The sequence below is a fragment of the Chelmon rostratus genome, chromosome 12 (assembly GCF_017976325.1).
Source record: "Chelmon rostratus isolate fCheRos1 chromosome 12, fCheRos1.pri, whole genome shotgun sequence".
NCBI lineage: Eukaryota > Metazoa > Chordata > Actinopteri > Chaetodontiformes > Chaetodontidae > Chelmon > Chelmon rostratus.
In genome coordinates, this window is record NC_055669.1 from 15400221 (window position 1) to 15424318 (window position 24098).

The following is a 24098-nucleotide window of genomic DNA, read 5'->3' on the forward strand; positions in this document are numbered from 1 at the left end:
TCTGTTCAAGTGTGTCTGAACACATCTAAAATGCATAACAATTTAATCATGTTTAATTGTTTTATTAATAAAAGAGGATAATGAAAGCAAGCTGCAACATGGATGATCAAATAAACACTCATCCAGCTAATCAGCTGCTTGTGGTGCTGTCCAAACACCGCAGAGTTTACAGTTTTATCAGGATTTTACTGTTGACTGCACTCTTGAGTTTGCGTTATTTGGCCAGGTCAAGGTTGTTTTGTCTGAATGCTGCGAAGTAAAACCCAGAAAGTTGTCCAACAGAATAATCCAAAGTACTGCCAAGCACTGACAATAGATGCTTTAGATTAGTTTCAGTTTCTGCTGGTAATGTCTATCAGTCAGCACCTTTGGACAAGACTGGAACAACAAGTGCCACTAAAACAAGACTAAGAGTCTACAGGCATGCTGGGTGGCTCTTTGAGGCCCAGCAGGGCTCTCGGGCTAAATACTTACATGTTGATGCTTAGCCCGTCTAATGTTTATCGTGTTAGCGAGTTTGCATGCTAACGCTTTCTAGTTTGCTCTAAACACAAAGTACGGCCGAGACTGATGGAAAATAGTGTTGCAGGTATTTGTTCTTAGCCAAACTATATGTAAAATGTTGGTGTGATGATGCTGCAAGAGGAGGGTGATGTGAATGTCTGTACCAAAGCTGTTGAGACGTTTTACTCAAAACCAGAAATGTTAACCTCATTGTGGTGATACAGAAAAAAATCATAAATGTCCAAAATTTCATCAATAGTGTTCCAAGGACCAAAGTGGTGAACCAGCTGAGCAACCGACATTGCCATCCCTGAAGCCGTGCTGCTCTAGTGTGGCAGAAAACTACCTGAAACAAAATAAAGCCGCTCAAGTCCTCTGCAGCTCGTCCTGGTTTGATGTTTTGACTGCTGGACTCTTAACCTCCCTGACAGTCAAAATATTAAAAGCCCTCAACGAAATGCTGCATCTGTGCTTTTTAGAAAGTGAGGAGAACACAGCAAACACAGCATAATTATGCTGAACATGATTCAAAGTGAGGACATATATGGGGATGTGCAAATGCTGTGCCGCACAGCGATAATGCATGAGCATCTCACTTATTTCCCATGCAAACACGTACCTCATCTTCTTATCACTTTTACACAAAGGACAGCTTGACACATTTCACACATCAACACCTCCTCGGTCCCAGAGGGGGAGGCAGCCCCTTCTACCTCTATCTCTGTGGACCGTTTGGGTGAGAACATCTGGGAACTTTTAAAGAGGACGTTCCTAGGCATTAAGAAGCTACTAATTAAGGATCACTCATCTCAGAAAGCTGTGAAAGTGTCGGGGTTTTAAACGGCCCTCTGTGAAAACCGCCGCTGCGAGTTTTTTCGCCGCCCGCACCTTCACAGTTCAACACGTGCATCGTTGCAAAAGGTGCAGAGAGGGAGAGCGTGATGCGAAGAAAGATGTGGAGCACGGAGGAGAGTGCGGCGAGCGGCCCATCACCCGCGATGGCCTTTGCCACCTTCCAGCGAGGCTCGTCGACCGCTGCCTGAGCAGGCAGTTGGCTTAACACGGCCTGTCGCTTTGGATCTGAGTAATCACCTCAGAGAGAACGAGAGAGAGAGAGAGAGAAAGGAGAGGTGGAGGAACAAATAAAGAGGTGGAGCGATTTGGGCAAAGAGGCATAGCTGATCAGATGTGGGTAGCGCCGGGCCTGCAAACACACCTTTATGTAGATGCATTTTGACGTTGCATGTGCGTGTGTGTGTTGTAACAGAAGGACAGTGCAGCTATTTGTGTCGCAGAGTAACAGCTGGCATCGCTCTGTCTTACATCAGTTTCTATATCCATTCTCCCCCAACTTTCCTCAACTCTGCTTTGCTCTTTATAAGTTAATAACTCCTGTCTCATATGAATTTTTTATACGCGCTTCCCAGTAATGAGATGCTTCAGTTGAGATGCATTTCAAAAGAAGCAGGAAAAAAAATGCTGGAGATATAGGAGAGCGGTATAGGCTTAGAAGCATTTATATTAAGTCCCAGAGTCTTGCCATCCGGAACATCACAGCTGTCACCGCCTATAGAACAAGCAAGTGTGTGTCTACGCATGCTTGCGCGCCGCCGTGACTTATGTGGGTCATCGATGCCCTACGGTACGGCGTGCCCGGTCCTGCAGTGGAGGTGTGCTGATGTCGGCTTGCATTTAGCGGGGCAGGATGATTAACCAGGGATGTGTCCTTGTTATTACCGAGAAGAGCCAGAAGAAAGAAGTGTTGATCTGTTAAGTGGGAGATGGATGGAGGGAGGTCGGCCTTCGGTGCTGATCGCTAACTGTGATGGATAACGAGGGCAGCAGGGCGTCTGGGAGGCAGCTTTGTAGCCTGTCAGTGGAAACATTAGCTCTGAATACTGCCAGTAAGCAACCAGGAGTTGTTTGTGGCTGACGTGCAAAAATACACCGTATATACTTTACAAATACATACTGTATCAATATTCAGAGTTGAAGTTAAAGCCGTTGTCACATCTGCATGCTCGTTCTGCATCTGTAATGCGTGTTTCACGGGCTTTAAGTCCTGGATGGAGCTGGAAATGCACAGTGCCAGCGTGCCGCCAAAAGATAAACTGTTGAAAGGAAATAGTTTCTAGGATGCATCATTTTGAAAGTTTCCCTCTCAATGCAAATGGTGATGAAGTTTATCAGTAGGAAGCAAGGCTCGTGGTGGCATGAATTCAAATAAGTTGCCTTTGCATGCGAACGCTTGCTCCGAAGATGCTAGTTCATATGTTTACAGGCCTTGTGAGCTCATCGGTGGCGTCTGAGAGGTGGGATCCACGTCTACTGCAATTTCCTGCAGCCAGAGGTGCTGCGTTCAAGAGCGTCTGCCATTATTGTAACGCCGCTTTTTAGAATCAGTTAGACAAGACTACACAGGAACACACCAGCCTGGATGCTTGTGCACTTGATCTACAGAGAGCGTTCAATACTGTTAAATGTGTTTCATTTGATTTATTGTCTGTTTTTAATATATACAGCGAGGACTCCCTGGAAAGCTGCATTCACACTGAGTGGATTATATAGTGGAATAAATTAAACTGATTAAGATACACACACTAATCATGTTTCACTATAATATTTGGAGACATTCCCAACGTAAGCAAACCTTTTACAGCGGGTTCTAATTTTGAGCTGGTGTATTTTTGGCGCTGGGGCTCCCCGTGTGTTTACGTTTGATTCACTGATTGTGCCTTGAAGTTTCTGCAGGAATAGCCAGTAGGGAAACACTCTTTTCCTGAGCACGGGGAGAAGGAAGGAAGCCATCTCCAGTAACCAACACACACACACTGTAGTAGTCCTGCTCCCACATACAGCAGGTCTAGGAATAGACTGTAACTTCTGCACACACCCACCTTGCAGGGCCTGTCTGTTATTTTTAAACTCACATCTTATGCATCGCCCAGATAGATTATGGGATGACCACCATGACTAACATCATCCCTGCTCAAAAATATTTCTAGTGTAGGTGGCCTGCAGTCAGAGTATTTGCAATTTAGCGACTGTCTCTTATAATTTCCTTCCCCTATTGGAGGGCTACCAAGAGATCCTGCTTTCCCCTGGCCCACCCCCGTAAACAGGATGCTCACGTGGGAGTCCCACCCATCTCCCTGCTTCCTCCACCGTGCATTCCCATGGCCAGACTGAAACGTCTGCCTCCATCCGAGCCATCCCACATCCATGTGAGACGGTTGTAAAACGGCGAACATCCACACAGGAGAGGCTCTCAAAACTTCTCTCATCACAAACGCAGCCCACTCAAGCTGTCTGCATTGTTCTCCCTCTGCACAGTCTCTTGCTGGTTCTGGTCCATCAACGTTCGGGGGGGGGGGGGCCTAAAAATAGTAGGAATATGCCCATGTGACATATTGAGGCTAAAAGCTTGTGAATAATTTGTCTAATGCAACGCATACCCCCTTCCTAACTCAGTCATGAAAATATGTGCCTGCTGGTTACCTCGGCCAGCTGGCGAAATTGAAAGGGGGTAACCAGTCTGTTCAAGTCACACCGCTCAGTTTGCCTCTCTGTTAGCAAGATGGCACAAGACTTTGAATGAAATTATTGGACAATGGCTCTTTTTGGCGATAACCTGGATTTTAAGATTTAGGTGCACCTGTCATGCTGCATCCATTTTACCCCTCTTTTATTTAAATTTAGAGCAGATACTACAGCAGCAACGATTAATTGATTAGTTGTCAACCATTATAGTAATTGCCAGGTATTCTGATAATTGATTTATGGCTTTGAGTCATTTTTCCCAGGAAAAATTACAATTCTTTGATTCTAGCTTCTTATATGTGAATATTTTCTGTTTTTTTAAATCCTCTATGACAGTAAACTGAATTGTGGACAAAACAAGACATCTCAGGCTTTTGGAAAGACAATCTTTTACACCATTTTCCAGCAATGAAAATAATTGTTGCAGTCCAGATACACAGATACATTAATATTAGTCGCAGCATAAAAGCAGCATGATAGTTTTAGTGTATTTCTGTTAAAGTCATGTGTTGTGTTTTTTAGGTGCATGCAAGTAAATACTTCCCTTTAAAAATCATATCTTCAATTTGCTTCCTTATCTCTTCTTCCTTATCTTTCCTTCCCCACGTTCCCAATTTAGCTCACTGATCTAAACCACTTATTTGGAAGTGAAAATGAATGCGGACACCTGTTGTATTCCTCCGTTGTCTTGTAAAGCTGTGTGTTTGTTCAGCTGTGTGCACTGGTTCAAATTTATAGCAGGAGTTGGCCCAGCGATGCGCTTTTGACAGTTTAACTTCCAAATAAGTGAGTGAGGCAGCACGATTTAGATTTGGTTAAACTGTGTGAAAATGCGTGATTGTGTGGTTGCCTCGTGCTCTTCATTTTAAAGCCTTATCATGCTAAGTCTTCCTCATTCAGTAATGCAGTTGATGCAGGAAATTTTGCTACATTCAATAGAAATTATGGTCAAAACTATGAAAATAAGATCCAGGCTGTTCAAAAAAATCAACATTTTCTTGAGGCCAATTCCTCCACCGTCCCTTCTTTCCTAGAAAATATTCCTCAAAACATCTGGCATTTTGCTCCCAGCCTGCAGCTGTACCACACACGAGTGCACACACACTCACAGCAATACAAATGGCCGGTCATTTAATAGCATTTCATGTGGAGTGGACAGTAATGATGACCCTTTAAAGACAGATAAAACCTGCGGGTTGGTTCACTCCCTGCACACTCCACTTGTTTGTGGAAGTAAATGAGCGTGGAGCTCAACAGTGGAGGGGAGCAGGCACGGAGGAGGGGCCGTTTGGAGGCATTGGATGTTGATTTTCACTTATGTTTCATTCTCAGAGAGTTCAACAGATCCATTTTTTCAGAGAGATGATGTCTAAGTGTTTGACGACTGTTTATGGCCCTTTAAATGTCACGCCCTCAGTTCTGATATAAGTCGTAATTTGGAAATGCCAAAATGTGTTAACCAAACGTTTTTTTGCGAGGCACAGAGATATTTCTCTGTCCCAGTTTAGAGAAGGATGACGGAGGCGGGGCAATAACAATTTGTTCCTTGTGTATGTCATCACAATAGCTTAAGATGTCTGTGAGGATTTGAAGGCCTTATAGGTAAAACAGTGACTTTGCGAATAATGTACAGTAATGCCAAATTGAATTTCAGCAGTAAGTACATCATTAGATTGAGAATTTGGACCATTACAGACGTCTTTCATGTCCTGATAGCTCATTAAAACATATTTATCTCTACCGTATGATCGCCAGCTTTTGATCACTGCTGTGTCGAGGCAGACTGCCAGAGCACAGAGAGAAATCACGAAAAAGAGGTGTGCTTTTATGCTACCTAAATTGCCCTACACAGTATATTATGGATAGCTCCACTGCTTTGTGCACAGTGTGAACTGCTTTTGCTATTGTAGGAACATATTTAAGTTGGCATTGCCTGGAGGCAGGTTTATAAATAGTCCTTCACTTAATGGAGTAAGACACATATCTTTTTCCCCAGAACCACCCACTGGTGTTACAGCAGTTTAAACACAAATGGATTTTACTTTTGCTTTATTGTTTTTTTTTGTTTTTGCATAATAGCAAGAGCAATTTCTGGAGTTTGCGGTTCATCATGGAATAAATATTAATGCTACATAGCTGCATGATGTTATGCATGCTGTCGGGAAGGTCTGACACGTGTGACTAACATGTGTGAGTTTCTGATCTACAGGGTCGCATTCTCACTCCTCCTCAGAAAATTGAATTAGTAAGACAGCGGCATTGTTGCACGTTGTTCAGTCGTTCACAGGCTCGTGCTCTTCTGCATTCACTCTGCCTATGATCGTCTCTGCTGTCGGAGCAGACCAAGACAGCTCTGCCTTGTAGTCAAACATGACTCATGATCAGCATTTAACAATAGTGTTGTTATGTTACGCAGCGTTCAGTCAGAGCAAATATCCTTTTGCAAACCAACCTACTGATTCTGCTGTGATTAGCTCGTGGCACAGAGGGATGGTCAGGGCTCAACATGAAGATTTCAGTTTGTATGAAACTCTGCATGTTGGAGTAGTTGAATTCAGCGGGGTGTATGCTCGCGGCAGTCATTGGAATAAAATATGTATGCACTGTCATGACCTCACGTTCAGCCACATCAGCTTAAGTAAGCAGACCTCTTTCAGAGCGTTATTAAACTCTGCCGAGCGTGAGCAGTACAGTAATCCACCGCGATACAGTCGGCATGTGAAAGGCCTGAATTATTTAAAGCCATGAGACCGTGTGCAAGTTTGCACTTGCCTACCCTACTGACTCTTTCTTCCTCTCTTTAACTCACCTCTGCCACCCCCCTCTGCTTCGCCCTGTGTGTTTGGAGTGAAGTGAAAAATGTGTGAAAGAGACAGTTCAAGATGGATGCAGCTAGTTTACAGTAGGCCACGGGACGTGAGACATTCTCGAAGGCCATCTGTCGCTCGGAAAGGAAAGCTTCCACCAATCTCGGCCGAATGTTTTTTTCAGCGAGCAGAAAAAACGTAAAGATAGAACGGGGAACCCGAAGGCCGGGCAGCTGGACAGATCGAAGAGAAACGGCGAGGGGGGGAGGAGGACAGAGCAAGGCAGCCCGGGGAGGTTTTTTGCGGAGGTGGAGGTAGACAGAAAGCAGGTGGATGTTTAGACAGAACGATAAGACAGCCTGGCTGACACAACGCCTGATAAGCAGCCTGACTGTCAGGTTTGGCAGGCTGGCAGTGAAGCAAGAGAACAGTGCATGGAGGAGAGGTAGACAGATGGGGAGAAATGAATAAAGGCAGCTCAGAAATTGTAAGAGCATAATTTAGAAGAGGTGCACCTGGTATTGAATTTCAGACTCTATTAATGTGGAGCTGCACTGAATGCAAATCCAGCCTATTCAATTGCATGTGCAAAGCAGGACATCCAAGGCTGACAGTTGTGCTGAATGTGTTTAGATCTTATGCTAACCCTGCATTGTGGTGCTATTGTGGTGAGATCTCTCCTGCTAACCACTGTTACAGATCAGCCAGCGTTTTTAGCCACGCTAGCGGCTCTCCAGAAGGAAATATCGCAACAGCTATTGGTTGGATTGTCATGAAATTACGTACACACATGCATTGTCTCCAGAGGATGACGCATGCTGATTTTAGCGTTAGCATTTGTGTCAAGTTTGACAGTATAATTGCATATAATCCCTCTTTCTCTGTTCCAGGGAAGCCCCAAAGCATCGAGAGCTCAGAGCGGGTCCAGCTATCAGGGACATACAACGTTCGGAAAGGGAAGCTCCAGCTGCCGGTCAACCGCTGGACCAGGCGGCAGGTCATCCTGTGCGGCACCTGCCTCATCGTCTCCTCTGTCAAGGAGAGCCAGACGGGAAAGATGCACATCCTGCCGCTCATCGGGGGAAAAGTACGTTCAAGTCACGCCACAGCTGGCTCCACATCACCTTTTATTGTTCTCATCCTGGTCTTTTATGCTGATGTTACCGTATGCCATTTACATTTTGGATCATAAACTCTCAATGTCACATCGCCAGAGAGCGACCTGACAAAGTCTCATTACTTTCCGCGAACGTCCCTGCGCAGTGAAGTTTGCTCTTGATGACATTTCACCTTCAGCAACTGTTTGTCCTTCAGTGTGACATCCTGCACTGCTTCCTGTTCATTTTAGCTCAAGGTTGCACAGAAATGGTGGCAGCCTGCTTTTTAATATTCAAAATGTTTTCCGCACTCTTCGGGGATGTTTTTGTCCATTTCTAATCTGGACTCAAGACGTGTTGTAATGTCTAGCGTAATGGAACACCATAACATTCAAGCAGCCTCATTTCTCTCTGTACTTTTTCCAAGTGCCTTCCTGAAAAATGGCCTTGATCCGTTTATTGGTTTATGGATCTGTGTATCTGCAGCGAATGAGCTCTCAGCGCTCTCCCGAAAGCCCTCTCTAGCCGTCGGCCTGACACAAAAGGCGCTCCGAACTCCGCCACACCCAGTTTATCAACATTTAACACACAACACATGACCTCGAGTCAGCCATTCACCCGTACGCTGCCTCTGCATGTGCCTGTGTGTGGCGAGTTCTTGCGTGCCAGTGTTCTATTCCAACACCATAACTAGTCAGCCACTCATTCACAGAGACCACGTGCTTTTGACTCTGCGTGTCTCAAAAGCCAATTTCACATACATTCACTCTCGCTCATATCACACACACGTGTTCATTAAATCATCATGCGTGGTTTATATATTTTTATGAGTGTGCTTCCGGTTGACTGAATTTGTCCACCCCGCAGCCGTTAAGCATCTTATTTCCTTCAGCGGAAGCAGTTTGGAGTAACAGCTAATCTGTGGAGACATGTGTCCATGTGGCAGCTACTCCTCTCTGTTTCCTTTTTACTTTAACTCTACAGACGGGTGAGTGGTCAGGGGTGTCAGTTTTTCAGACTGTAGTGTCACTCCTGTGTGTGTGTCCTGCTGCAGGTGGAGGAGGTGAAGAAGCACAATCACTGCTTGGCCTTCAGCTCGGCGGGGCCTCAGAGTCAAACCTACTACGTCAGCTTTGACAGCTTCACGGAGCACCTACGCTGGCACAGACACGCTGCTAAGGTACTGCGTGTGTGTGTGTGTGTGTGTGTGTTGGAGTTTAGGGAAAGAAAGCATATGCTCCCAGGCACTATTTACAGGTCAGCGGCGATGCACTGTATATCAGCACATGTGTGACTGCAAGGTGGAAGCATGAAAATGCGACGCTACTCCCACCACGAGAGTGGGAGACAACTGCACATATTTCACTGCTGTCCGTAGCACTGCCCTGTAGTATGTAACCTAAGTGTCTCTGGGTGCACTCAGACACATAAACACCACTCATGGCCCCTCTCTCCTTTCTTTTGAACTCAAGTAGGCCATAGCCAGAAAACCTCTTTTCTAAATATTAACAGGGACATGCATGTCACCAGCACCCAGAGGGCCACTCAGAATAGAAGCCTGGATAGAGGCAGCACGTGCCCCAGTGACGACTGCTGAGCCTCCGCTCCGAAGAGCTCGAGTTCACGGACTGTAGAGTTTCTGCTTTCAGACGAGACGGACGCTTTTGCTGCCATTTCGTTTTAGATGGTCGCTTGTACGTTTCTGCACATTTGACTAACAAATGCTCGCATGGTAACGGCTCTATGCACCTGCAGTTAACTAGATTACACAATGATGTAAAGTGTGATGTTAGATCACTAACCTGTTGGACTTTCCCTTGACTTCTCCTGACTCTCTAATCCTAAGAAGATTGGCCATTGAATGACATTTGACCCCTACACACACAGTAAAGCAGTAAAGTCTTGTGTGGTAGAGATAATCCGGTTTAACCCCACGTTCCTCTTTGTCTCTTGTTACCTCTCCTCCCCACCCCCGTCTAGATGGTGTCCCAGAGAATCAACTCGGTCGATCTGTCCTGCTGCAGCCTGGAGCAGCTTCCTCCCAACCTCTTCTACAGCCAGGACCTCACCCACCTCAACCTCAAACACAACTTCCTGCCTGCAGACCAGCGGCTGCAGCAGCTGCAGAGGTACGGTGGCATCACAAATCCACAGTAAACACACCTGAGGCAGAACTGCAAGGAGTCAGGAAGAAGTGAAAGAAAAGAAAGGAGCGGACCGACTTGAGGAGGCAGTCGAGGGTGGTTTTGGATAAGCAAGACGAGACATGAGAAGGTTTAGCAAAGCTTAGAATAATTTGGGCACAACAGGAGCTGGGCTGTTGCACAAGGAGGGGAGAGATGAGACACTTACACAGTGAGGCTTCACCGGACGCAGCAGGTCATGGCTGGCTGGTTCGGACAGCTTTAGCTTCTGCCTACCATTTGCAAGCCATCAACCTGAGCAGACTAGGACCGGGGCCATTGGCATGCAGGGACCAAAGAGGCTAGCCAGGACTGCGCTATACCAGGCTAGGCCAAACGAGCCCAGAGCCCAGAAGGGTAGATGCGTCTGCAGGGAAGCTTTTAATGTGCCTGGCCTCCCTCACTCTCTCTCTCTGTGGGCACCATCTGCTGCATGCTTATCATGGTCCCAGATTAAAGCCCACAGCCAAGACGTATGTGTGTGTTCCTCTGTGTGTGTGTGTGTGTGTGTGTGTGCGTGTATTTGCATTCACACACACGGTGCTGCATGTGCACGCCTGTCACAGCCTTTCTTTCAAGATCATTGCTGTTTAAGTAAGTTGTGTGAATGCGAGTGTGTGTTAGCAACGTTTGCAGAATGGAGCGCCTGTATGTGTGAGAGGGAGAGAGAGCTGCTTGCAATAGAGAACGTGGCTGCAGGCTACAGATTTGAGGTCAGTGCATACAGAGTCTTGATACAGTATGGCATTTGTTTTTGTTTTTTTTTTTTTTAAACAGGAATGTATATTTGTACGTGCGTGTGGCTGCGCATGTGTAATCTTGCACGCTCGTGTGTCATCCCGAGAGAAGACCATGAATGAGTAGGAGGTCAGGATTTTATGTTGCTCCACCACATTTTCTCAATCATCCTTTTTTTTTTTTTGTTAATCCTGAGAATAATGAGTGGCGTTAAAAAGGCAAGCGGCACGAGGGGAATGACTTGTTTTTAAATCTGAGCGAGAGATGCACAGCTCCCCTGCTGGTCAAGCAAGATAACATCCATTTAGCTTTGCCAAACCTAAGTAGGCTCATCCGCATTTGACCCAGCACGACAGAAAAAGAGGTCAGTAATGAGAAAGAGATGAATAGTTAGCTGAAAATAGAGGCGTTTCGACAAAAAAAAAAAAAACGTGTAGCGGAGTTACTTGAGTACTCGCTCTGCCCCTGAGAGGCTGAAGTCAAAAGAGCTGGAGTCCAGAACAATAATACTCTGTGTGCAGCCTCCGTGGATGTGGGTGTATGTGTTTTGGTGTGGACAGTTGTGTGAGAGTCTGTTTTTGTTTCAGTATAAACACTGGCTTTCTCCGACATCTGACGTGGGGTCATAGCGCTTTGTATTTTTCCAAGAGGAATGGAATGTGTGAACCTGCCACATGCTTCTCCCCTTCACTCTCTCTTTTCTCTCGGGCCAAATACTAACCGCTGGGTGATTTGCCAATCAGATAACGCATAATCAGTTCTCGTGGATACTAGCGCTTTGCTTTGGCATGGGACTTTCCTCCCAGCATGCTTCCCTCTGTGAGACAGAGGTCACTGCTTGTGTTCCACGTTCCGTGAATATGATTGAACCTTTGGCCTGTTTATTTACATATGTATGATAGTTTAGCAAGTTCTGAAGGACGCAACTGTAATGGAAATGAGGGGAGGGGGAAAGAGTGAGGGAGGAAAGTCAGACAGAATAGTGGCAGGAAGACAAGATGTGAGACGAGGGGGGGTATTCAAGGCCAAGTGAGAAGATTAGAGTTGAATTAATTGAGTTTTTGGCCTCTTGGGGGCAGCAGAAGGAGCTAAAGACACAATATTGACATATTATCACCAACTCTTGAGAAACAGATCCGTCTTCCTAGCTTCAAAATGCTCCGATATATTCACCAGCTAGTTGCTAACTTTGTTTGTCTGCTGTTTGGCGCTGGGCAGGCATACAGCAAGTATATCAGTGCTGTTACAATGGCTAGAAACCAGTACGAATACCAATGCAATGAGCTAAAAGAGGCCAAAAAGCTCCATAGAGCTAAAGGGAACCACAGGGTCGCTTAAAAAAAACAGCCACTGATTTGCAGTGTTAAACCTACATAAACAGGGCTTCTGGGCAATTTGGAGGCAGTGCAACAAGCTATAACTTTACCAAAACATAAATGCATTATCACCATATGAAGATTGTTTAACATTTCATTTCATTTCAATCGCATTTTGAAAGGCATCATTGGCCTACCTTACCTTTGATCTGGTGTAGGACAGGTTGCATACATTGGATTTGTAAGAGCTGTTTTGCTGCTGGTCGCAGGTGGAAATAAAGTTGATGAAAATGGAGCTGTGGGCCAGAAGACCCCCCTAAAAATATCAGCTTAAAGAGGCCAAAATGCTCCGTAGATTGTAGATCTCAGGGGAACTGCATTATTTGACTGATGATTTTCTGTGATAAACGGTTTGTCATTGTATCTGTTGTTAATAAAGCTTTAAATACACAAACACAGTAGTAATAATGAGGTAAGAGAATGGCGTGATGGGACAGCATGGCACAGCCAAGGAGAGGCTCTGAGGAGGGGGTGTGAGCATTACTCAGCAGATTGCAGAGGATGATTTAATGGTGGAATGACATCGCCCCCCCCCCCCCCCCCCCCCCCCACACACACACACACACACACACACACACACACACACACCCCACCCACCGTCTGCAGGAGTCACCCTCAGCTGGAATTACTTGGCCACCCTAATCAATAGCCCTGACGTCTCAGTTGCTTTTTCCCCATCACCGTGATATACTGTGTGCATGTGTGTGTGTGTGTACACAGTGAGGGAAATCAAGTCGGGCCAGTTGAAGCAGCTGCTCCAGCTTGCGGTGCTAAATTGGCGCGCTGCCCATCGCCGGCTTGCCATAGCTGCTCTCTCTGTGCACATGATAGGTGATAGCAGGTTGCATGTGTGTGTCTGTGTGTGTGTGTGTAGGTGGATAAATAAAGACAGTCCAGAAAGTCCTTTACCCTCTTTCGACTTGTTCCCCTGACCCCCCTTCCACCGCAACCCCTCTGAAGGTCACCACTCTGCCATAGGACTCCAAATGCCACTGGTCACTGGTGTTTGAATGAACAACACAGACGTCAGTGCTGCACTTGTTTGCTCAACAATAAACCGTGAAGGTTTAGTCTTGATGCTGAGGACGCCTTCGTTTACAGTGTCTGTTTTTCACCTAAACAAATTCTGTGTAAGCTGTACTGCTGTAATATATTTGTGAATATCTTCTACTCTTCTGCAGTATTCATGTTGACAAGACACAACTACATCTCCAATCACTCGCTCATCCTCCTCTTCTGGTCTCCAAATTCACACTTTTCATCCTCTACTTTCAGGTTCTCTCGTCTGCGGAGCCTCAACCTGTCCAACAACCACCTCGGTCAGTTCCCCCTGGCCATCTGCGACATCCCCACGCTGACGGAGGTCAACCTCAGCTGTAACTACCTGGTTTCTGTCCCCTGCTCTGTGGGAGCCATGGCCAAGTAAGTAACAGCAGGGAGTCGATGGCGGAGACAGACCTGATCAGAACTATAATGAGAGCCAGTTGTATTCATGTCGCAAGTTCTAAATCTTTAGTTTTCTGTACTTGAGTTGTACCTCCTTCAATGATTATTCCTCTATTGATTCTGCTCACGGTGTTTACCTCTCCCTCCCTGGCTCATGATGCTGGTAATCATCCACCTCCTTCACTTATTGTCCGGGCCCCTCACTGTGGAGTTGGTGCCATCTCAGGGCTGGGAAACCAACTTTACATAGCCAAATGTGTGAGTTGCCCAGGAACAAGCACGTGGCATAACAACCACCACGGTGTACTTTGCTACGTTCAACATGTGAGCAAACAACAACAAATGTTGCACAGATCATCCTCGGTGTGCGCCTGTGACATTTTGAGTCAATTTGCTCCAGTCCTTTCTTGCTACTAAAATATCATTTATATATTCCCTGTTATTTTAAAAGCTTGTTCAACTTGTTATTGATCCAGTCTGTTTTCGAGAATCCACTCCAGTTTTTTTTTTTTTGATGAACTACTGAATTGCATTTTTGAATTGAATTAGTTGATGACACTGTTACTCTGTCCCTTGAAAAATCACAGTTTTTTTTTTTTTTTTACATTTTTGAGCCAAATCTTTCAAGAGGATGGAACAGATCTGATTCTGCTGGCTGAAAACCATGTTTTCCCTCATGGGAATGCTCAGAGAGTTTTGGCTGAGCTCCAGGATCAGCCCCGTTTGACTCACTCTTTAAAGGAATGTCAGCAAAATGTAGAAATTCGCTGGAATTAAATGATCCTAAACTTGATAATTCATGCATTATTCTGCCGCATTGACTCCACCATGACAATAGGCAATACATAGATTAAGCGAGTCATTTCGTGGCTGGGTCAGTACTGACACATGTATAGTACATGTGCTTTAAACTCACTCAAAACTGAACATACCAATACTGTATGTGGGCTAGATAATCTGCAGGAATGATCTGGTATGCCTGTAAATTCCTGAAGTGGCCAGTAGGGCATTCAAGCTGCTACTGCCATCTGCTGGACATTAAGTGTACTGATTATGGATGCTGAAATCGTTGAATAAGTCCTAACTGGCACAATGTCATTGATCCTGAGCTACAATATCCGTCCCAATAAAGACAATTCTTTGACAAAATGCCATCCCGCCTGTCCCCGCCGTCACGAACAGGGTCAATTGTCTAATCTTGTGTTCCTCTCTCAGTTTGCAGACGTTCCTGTTGGACGGCAACAGTCTAGATGAGCTGCCCAACGAGCTGGGTTCCCTCCAGAGGCTGAGCTACGTAGGCCTTTCCTTCAACCAGTTCAACCACGTGCCCCAAGTGCTGGAGCAGCTGGCCTCCATGGAGAAGCTGTGCATGGCTGGGAACAACCTAGAAACACTCACCCTGCAGAATTTCAGGCTGCTCCGTGTCAAACACATCGATCTGAGGTAACACAAGGCAGGCGGATTATTACAAAGGCTTTAAAAGATCATGATTAGGACATTATAATAGAGGGTTTGTGACTGAAGTTTGACAACTTTGTGAAGAGCAAGCATCACATTATGTCCTCAGTCATGCTTGGACAAAGCAGTGCACTCAATGACACATGTTATCCCACTAATGATAAACAAAAACACAAAGAGCAGCCAAAACACGAGCAGACAGGCAGACGGCACGAAATCAGGAAATCATTTGCCTGCAGTGGCTCCATCAGGTGTCTTCCCATTGTTTGCTAAAGCACAGAGCTGGGGTGACTTGCACTATTTCCAGTTAATAGTTCACTCCTTCTGACTTTGCTTGGACAAGCTTAGTAAATACGTTGTCCAGCATTCTCACCTGTTTGGACAAAGATCACCTGGTATCTCTGATGAGGATGTGTTGGTATTCCTTTGTCTGTGCTGCGGCTGTTTGTCTCTGCCGATCCAGGAAACGTGTCAGTGCTCGTTTGGCCAATTAATGGATGAGTTTAGGGCTGCAAATATCTCATGTATTCATTACAGATTAATCTGACAAAAAAATAGTTTAAAATGCTTAACACGAGTTCCAAAGATGGCTTTTCTTAAAATGCATTCTATGTTATCTTCTAGACAAAGAAAAACAGGAAATCTTTGAGAGGTTTCAAATTTTTCCCATGAAAAGTTACTTCAAAGTATGAATTCATTGATTCATTTTCTGCCAAACGACTAATCGATTAATCGACTATTTCAACTCAAGATGATTTGATTGACAGAAAATTGATCAGCAACAATTTTATGTTGATGCATTAAGTCACCTTTCACCTCAAAATGTCAAACATTTCCTGTTTCAAGCTTCACAAAACAGGAAAAATTTGCTGCTTTTCTCTGTTTTGTGTCCTTTCATCGATAAACAGATGCAAGTAAACCACTTTTAGCTTAACTTGAAGATTATTGACAGATTAATTGAAGATGAAAATTAGTAGTTGATGCAACAGCATTTGTTTTTATTTCAGTTTCCCTTCATAATGCCTCTTTTCATCTAAGTTCAAATAGTTATGTTATTGGTTGTTTTTACAGAATAATGTATTAACGTCTCATGTCCGTATCAGTATCAGTTTATGCCATCGATTTCGCTTTCTAGTCTTTGAATGCTTAAAGATAAAACCAGTAGGTGACGACATGATAATCATTTAAAGTGCTGAGCGCAGAACAACTGAGCACTAAACAGGAGTCAAGAAGCTGCACTGCCATCACCTGAGGCATGTTCCCTGCCTCGCAAGAAAGGCCACAGCCTGGGCAGTTCAGCCTGATCAGACCGGAGCTGAACCTTTGCCTCCCCTCTGCTTCCCCTGTCAGGTTGAATAAGATCTCCAGCATGGTGCCAGATGAGCCTGACCTGCTGAGGCACGTGACCCAGCTGGACGTGAGGGACAACAGGCTGGCGGACCTGGACGCGTCGGTCTTCCCCAGGCTGGAGGTGCTTCACTGCGAGCGGAACCGCATCGCCGGCCTCAAGGCCAAGGGTTGCCTGCTCAAAGGCATCTACGCCTCCAACAACGGTGGGTTTCAGCACGCAGGACTCCATGTTCTCTGCCAGGGCAATCATGTGTGGTTAGAAACGACAGATCCCCTTCCCTCTCACATCACCACCCCCGCCTCACTGGTTTCTAACCTGAAATCGCTGATGTGCGTTTATGTCTGAGTCCACAACATAGATCTCACCTCACCTTTTTCCCATATAACATCATTTCCTCCCATGCATTCATTTTTCTCATCAGTGCTGCAGTCTCATTGTCCCTCTCCATCATCTCCCTCCAACTTGTCATCACAACCCCCCTCCTCCTCCTCTTCCCAAACGCTCCCCTCCATTTCCCATCTACCTGCTCTTGTAGTCGACCGCGTCCGTCCTTGCTGTAGGTTAATGTGTTTGGATTTCTCCTCACAGAGCTACGACGACTGGATGTCAGCCCCGTGCCCTCTAATCTGAGCTACATGGACCTCTCGAGGTGAGAAAAGTCCCTCACAGCACACACACACACACACACACACAAAGGAAAGCATCTCTAACTAAATGTAGCTCATTAACAGTATATCCCCTCTGCCCAAGAAAGGGGGAAATGTGCTACAGATCTTGTACATGGGTCTTTGAAAGTGTAGTAAACTGGGCTGTCATTCTTTAACCGTGTCAGCCCCGACCTTTCACCTCTGACCGTAAAGTGAAAGATAGGCTACTGTACTGCTTCTTTGTGGTTCGGCATGTCTGCTTCTAAGTGATGAATCTATTTGCAAATGTTCTTTTTTCAATCCTTTTTCATCTGAAGCCTTGAGAGAGCGTCTCACCTCAGATAATCTGTTCAGAGTTGTAATTGTTATCGCCTTTTTTTTTTTTTGTGTGTGTGTCTGAAACACAACAGAGCTGCCACTTCAGTTATCTGATGAAGTGGGAGGAAAAGCCAATTTTCAACCAATGAAGTTGCTAATTTGTGTTTTCGAGAGCAGGACTGTCAGGAATGCAAACACACGCAGTGTCCTGGTTCATTACATTCCATGTTCGGTATCTCACTTTACAACATCATCATCACCGCCCCCCTTCTCCTCCTCCTGTAGGAACCATATGGAGTCCCTGCCAGACTGGCTGTGTGAAGCTAAGAAACTGGAAGTTCTGGACGTGAGCCACAACCTCATCGCTGAGCTCCCGGCGCGGTGAGTCTCTCCCTCTCAGAGAACGTGTCCGTAAGCCTGTAAATGGAGCACTGTGCTGCATTATACTTCCTGCCCTTTTGCCGGCCAGTCATCTATCCCCCATAGGGCCTCATAAATCACACAGATAGCCTGTAACCTCCACAGCCTCGGCCTATTCTCTTCCTCTTTATATAGCTTTTTGGAAGGTCAGCTCAGCTGCTGCTCACCTCCTCCTCTTCTCCCTGTCTCGCGTCGGCTCTGTCAACTGTCCTCCCTCTGCCTCTCCCTTTTCATTTCTCCCTCTCTCTCTCTTTTTCTTCCTCTCGTCCCCTCATTGTCTGCAGGTTTATTTTTTACCCTGTAAGTGTCAGGATGATGAATTCCAGCCGCAGGCTCCGCTAGAGGCGCTGCTATTTTCTGTTTTCACATCCTCATCCTCGCCCCTATCCTCCTCCTGCATTATCCTCATTTCCATGTCTGTTTCAGCTTTCAGTTACAGTTCACAAATTCACAAGCCAGTTGTGTGGAAGAATCACGTGCTACCTGCTCTCCAACCATATCACCATCTACTTATACACCGCCATAGGTTCATAAGAGTCTGCATGTTTATCCTTAATGCTCCAGCTCTGACCCAGACGTCTGTATGTTCCTCGTGCCGCAGGTTGTTATGCAGCAGCAGTCTGAGAAAGCTGAGTGCGGGACATAACCAGTTGCAGAAGCTGCCTGAAAGAGTGGAGCGCCCTCTGCTGGAGGTTTTAGACGTACAACACAATCAACTGGTGGAGCTGCCCTGCAACCTGTTCCTCAAATCTGACAGGTAGCATTAATCCTTGGCTGGAAGTGATTTGTTGTTGGTTTTATTGTTTTTTTAAATCAGATAATGCAGCCGACATCTGACAAGAACATTAAGCATAAGGAGAAATGCAGGTATATGAATGTGAAGTGCAGAAATTATGTATGGGATTTAAACCGAGGACAAGATATCCAAGGTCAAGGATGAATGGTGATTAAAAAAAGACCAGGCTGCACAAGGATGGGGGAGGGAGCGGCTTTTAATGGGTGTTATAGGAGCAGGACTTCATGCAGAAGTTTGTAATTAATGTCACTATTTTTCATGTCTCCGTCTGAAGCAGCACAAAAATGAGTCGGTATTTTCGTTTTTACTTTCAGCTTACGATGCGTAAACGCGTCGGCCAATAAGCTGGAGCACCTGCCGCCATCCAGCCTATCAGAGGAGAGCCACAGCATCCTGCAGGAGCTCTACCTGACCAATAACCGGCTGACGGATAAGTGTGTGCCCATGCTAACGGGCCATACACACCTTCGTGTTTTGCACATGGCCTACAACCATCTCCAGACCTTCCCGGCCAGGTGAAGAACTTATATCCTATTACATCTTTTGGCTATTTATCAACATCAGAACTGTAAGATTTTATTTATAGATATTGATATATCAGCGATATATAGCCAGTTAACATGTAGTTCTTACTTTATTCAGACTATAAAATGTCAGAAAATAGAAATGTTGGAAAGAAATTTGAAGGCTTAGACTCTTGGAAACACAATTTCCAAGAGTCTACACTTTCAAATTTCTTGTCTTCCTTTTTAAGAGGTTCAGTTTACAAGGATAGAAAAAATGAAATAGGCAGTAAATCTGCATGTACTGGGGATGAATGAACCATTGACGGGCAAATTCTCCTTCATAAATGAATGAGCTGTCATGGACTAATTAACCATCATTCTACGTGCTCAACTCACCCAACGTCTCATACCTCATTCTTCAGTAAAATGGCCAAGTTGGAGGAGCTGGAGGAGGTGGACCTGAGCGGAAACATGCTGAAGACTGTGCCCACCACCATCATGAACTGCCGGCGAATGCACACACTCATCGCCCACTCCAACTCCATCGAGGTCTTTCCTGAGGTCATGCAGCTGATGGAGATGAAAGTAAGACCGTAGTAGCAGCACACCTCTGTATGTACAGCATTATGCACGTGCGTGCCTGCGAGCATTCACATCCTCTCCTCTGTCGTCAGTGCGTGGATCTGAGCTGTAATGAGCTGAGTGAGATCACTCTGCCCGAGAATCTGCCTCCCAAGCTTCAGGAGCTGGACCTGACCGGAAACCCTCGTCTCAACCTGGACCACAAGACCCTCGAGCAGCTCAAGTACGTCATTATTTCTTTGTAGGTCTGTTTGCTGTAGTTGCTATTCTGCATCTATATCCGACTGTGACTGTGACCTACATTCTGCTCAGGGAGTATTTAATTCTTTTTGTTTTCATGCTTCAATTAAAATTTCATTGGCTTTTATATGCTGTTTTTTGTTTTTATATTATGCTTCTTATTTATAATGTTCTTACCTTAAGTAATGTAATATTTTATGATAGAAGCCACCTATTACTCAATATCCTGAATAGAAGACTGTCAGTAGTGTATTGTGGATCTTTATTCCTCTAAATGTTACAGTGAATTTCATCTTTTTCATGTTTTGTTGTTTTTCAGTAATATTCGCTGCTTCCGTATTGATCCTCCTCCAACCTTTTCGTCGAATGAGACATCTGGTGGGCCTGCTGTGTGGAGTCATGGTTACACAGAGGCCTCGGGCGTCAAGAACAAGTGAGTTCAGTTCAGTCAATAACGGAAAAACAACCAGTATCTCACTCTTCCAGTGAAGCCTCACTAATCCAGACCTCCTGAGAATGTGCATTGTTAAGGCCAGATGACTCAGATGAAGGAGATATTGGAGCGTTGCTTACTCATGAATCATGTATAGTCACATGTCAGAACATCTCGGAATGGGCTGGACTGCCAACTCAGCACCTTCAACATGTGAATGCTAAGGAAGAGATTCAAGCGACTCCTCATATTACATCCACATCCACCCTTCCATATGCGCAGGTAATGTCCAGTCGGCCAGTCACGTGTTCACACATGGCCGCCTTTTGTTTTCTTTTCAGGCTGTGTGTCGCGGCTCTCTCCGTGAACAGTTTCTGCGGGACTCGTGAGGCTCTGTACGGTGTGTTTGATGGGGACAGGAATGTGGAAGTGCCCTACCTTCTGCAGTGCACAATGAACGACGTGCTGGCCGAAGAACTGCACAAGACCAAGAGCGAAGAGGACTACATGACCAACACCTTCCTTGTCATGCAAAGGTACACGACAGGCCTCAGCAGTACGACCTGCAAAATTTGATTGATGGAGAGTAGAAATTTTAAATGCTCCCTCTGCCCTCCTCTTTTTTTATCCCCCACAGGAAACTGGGAACTGCAGGGCAGAAACTGGGCGGCTCAGCGGCTCTGTGTCACATTCGTCATGACCCCACCGACCCCGGCGGCTGCTTCACCCTCACAGCTGCTAATGTGGGCAAGTGCCAAGCCATCCTGTGCCGCGATGGAAAGCCCCTGTCGCTGTCCCTGCTTCACAACGTAGGGCTTGAGGAGGAGTACCGCAGGATCAGGCAGCACAGGGCTATCATCACTGAGGTAGAGATCCTTGAAAGTAGATTGAAACCGATAGAAAATTAAATCAGGTGTCATTTTAAATGTGAGCCACGTGAGCACTGAATTGTTGTTCATGCTCTTTTCCACAGGACAACAAGGTGAACGGCGTGACCGATTCAACGCGAATTATGGGCTACTCCTTCCTTTACCCATCCGTCATCCCTTGCCCCTACGTGCAGACAGTCACCCTCACCCCCCAGGATGAGTTCTTCATTCTGGGTAGCCGGGGCCTGTGGGATGCTGTGTCACCCACCGAGGCTGTGGAGGCTGTTCGAAACGTCCCCGATGGCCTGGCTGCTGCTAAGAAGCTGTGCACGCTGGCGCAGGGCTACGGCTGCACGGACAGCCTCAGCGCTGTCGTGGTCCAGCTCAGCGTGAGCGAAGACTGCTGCTCCTGCTGCTGCTCTGAGCCTCCCCAGCCACCCCCTAGCCCCGGCTTGGGCCCCTATCCCCCATCGTCCTCTGCCATCAAGGAGCGTCCCTCAGATGGCTCCCTCCCTGTGCCGCCGTCCTCCTGCAGTGAGATCAGCAGTGAGATCAGTACCAGCGAGATGAGCAGCGAGGTGGGCTCCACAGCCTCGTCCGATGAGCCACCGCAGAGCTCCCTGGTGCTGCTGCACGAGCAGCCCCACCATCCTCACCTCCACCTGCACCATCAAGCCCACTCGCTGTCCCTACAGCACCAGCAGGCCCACACAACCACCCAGCCCTGCCAGTATCTGTTCCCAGGTTCAGAGCTGCCCTCTTCCCGCAGCTGCTGTGCCGTCCATCCTGCCTGCTTAGCAGGCTCCTTCCAGAGGCAGCTGTCTAGTGCCACCTTCTCCAGCGCCCTGTCTGACAACGGGCTGGACAGCGAGGACGAAGAGCCCATCGCTGGTGTTTTCTCCAATGGGAGCCGTGTGGAAGTAGAAGCGGATGTCCACTGCCTCAAAGCAGAGTCCTCCTCCTCCTCATCACCCCAAACATCATTACCCTCATCCTCCAGCCAGGAGCGCGCCATGCTGACGCTTCCCCCACCTCCCCCACCGCCATGCACGCCAGAGCCCCTGGAGGAAGGGGTCGACATGAGCCTCGGGGACGCTGAGAACGGGCTGGAGAGAGACGAGTCGTGGCAGGGAGTCGGAGCAGGAGGTGGCGATGGAGGGAAGTTGGCAGGCAAGAGGAGGGTTAATGGGTCGGTGGCACGACAGGAAAAGAGTCACAACCTTATTGAGGTGGCTGCTGACGCTCCATCTAAAAAGTCGGGGGGTTACTTCACGGCGCCGGCCCAGCCCGACCCAGACGACCAGTTCATCATCCCGCCTGAGCTGGAGGAGGAGGTGAAGGAAATCATGAAGCAGCATCAGCAGAGACAGCAGAAGCCGCCTGTGACAGATCAGCCCACGGACTACTATGACACCCCTCTCTGAACAGCAGCACCACCAACCACAGCCTCATCTCCCTCCCAGCTACAGCATGCACAGAAGCCTGCCATTGATCTTCTTCCGGCGGAGGCTGTGAAATGCACATGAAAAAGTTTGATCGGACTTTTTCGAAACAGCCTTCCTCGCTCTACACGGCCTCTTCATTGAAGAACCATGCACTGTAACCCGCTCCACCCTTTTTTTTACCCATTCAACTCATAGAATGAAACAAGCAAATGAGCCCTTTAATGACCCTCAACCCTCTTGTGGACACAGCTCCTGGTGTCCACGGTTGTGCCCTTCTCACAGACTGTGGAGCGTTGTTTTTACATTAGACAACCAGCTGAGTATGTAATCAACACTAGTCTCTTTGCAATAGCATTAGCTCGCCACAACACTTGTTAATATGGATAACAATTCCATGGTTTGTTCGTTTGTTTGTTTTGTAAGAACTTACCATATCTTTTAATGTGAAAGCAGTGAAGTTGCTGAAAGAACTTTTTAAAAACAGAGACACATAATCTTTTTATTATCAGTGAACTATGTCGGATGGTACACCAGTAATACCACACTTAACTGTTGTAGATATGGCACTTAGAATACTGTATTTCTTCAGTAAATCATGGCTCTCGGCCTGTAAAATGGCATAGAAATTTTTTGTAGAAATTTGAAATACTAACTCCTAGGAGTTGCATACTCTTTATGGTGACTCAGTCACTTTTACTAATCTTCTCTGAGAGAAATGGTGATTTTTTTTTTTCCAATGATTGTAAATAAGAGAAATGTTGTATACTGATGCTTTTTAAAGGAACTGCGTACCTGTATGTCGGTGAAGGTTTTAGTGGTGGGAAGGATGTGAGGTTCACCAAGAGTTTGCTGTTATGGAGGTGTCACCCCCCCCGACCCCTTTATCTTACAACATACACCCACAGATACAGGCACACACACACTCACACACACAAATGTATATGTGCAGTTGCAGATCAGAAGTCCCAACATTCCATGCAATATAACACAGAGTTGCTATGGTTTGCTCCACTTTGTTTGATTGTGATGTCCTGTCGTCATCACTGTATCTAATGAACACTAATAGACAGATCTTTTACATGCACACTTGCATGCACGCATACACACACACACACACACACACACACGCACACTCACACGTAATATTAGTCCCACCTCCCTCCTACAGTAACTGTTATCACCGGCATGACTGTGTCAAGTTCAGTAATACAAACAAATATATCCACATGGAAAAGAGACAACACAGATGTTCCTGTCTTTGGTATAATAAATTTTAAATTTGTGAATATAACTCATGTTGTCTGGGATTTGTTTTTTAATAATGAACGGTTGACTTCAGAAT

General features: G+C 46.2%; 1 protein-coding gene across 1 annotated transcript in view; it reads left to right on the plus strand.

The window, feature by feature from the left end:
* The window catches only part of phlpp1 (PH domain and leucine rich repeat protein phosphatase 1), a 42202-nt gene extending 18161 nt beyond the window's left edge, over positions 1 to 24041 (plus strand). Inside the window, exons 2-17 of the mRNA XM_041949718.1 lie at positions 7742 to 7938; positions 9003 to 9128; positions 9929 to 10077; positions 13521 to 13667; positions 14907 to 15134; positions 16500 to 16702; positions 17089 to 17149; positions 17751 to 17846; positions 18487 to 18642; positions 18996 to 19196; positions 19610 to 19772; positions 19862 to 19992; positions 20329 to 20442; positions 20784 to 20978; positions 21080 to 21308; positions 21416 to 24041. Coding sequence (XP_041805652.1) covers positions 7742 to 7938; positions 9003 to 9128; positions 9929 to 10077; positions 13521 to 13667; positions 14907 to 15134; positions 16500 to 16702; positions 17089 to 17149; positions 17751 to 17846; positions 18487 to 18642; positions 18996 to 19196; positions 19610 to 19772; positions 19862 to 19992; positions 20329 to 20442; positions 20784 to 20978; positions 21080 to 21308; positions 21416 to 22735 — 3716 coding nt within the window. The 3' untranslated portion in view covers positions 22736 to 24041. The remainder of the gene's footprint in view (positions 1 to 7741; positions 7939 to 9002; positions 9129 to 9928; positions 10078 to 13520; positions 13668 to 14906; positions 15135 to 16499; positions 16703 to 17088; positions 17150 to 17750; positions 17847 to 18486; positions 18643 to 18995; positions 19197 to 19609; positions 19773 to 19861; positions 19993 to 20328; positions 20443 to 20783; positions 20979 to 21079; positions 21309 to 21415) is intronic.
* Positions 24042 to 24098: the final 57 nt, after the last annotated feature.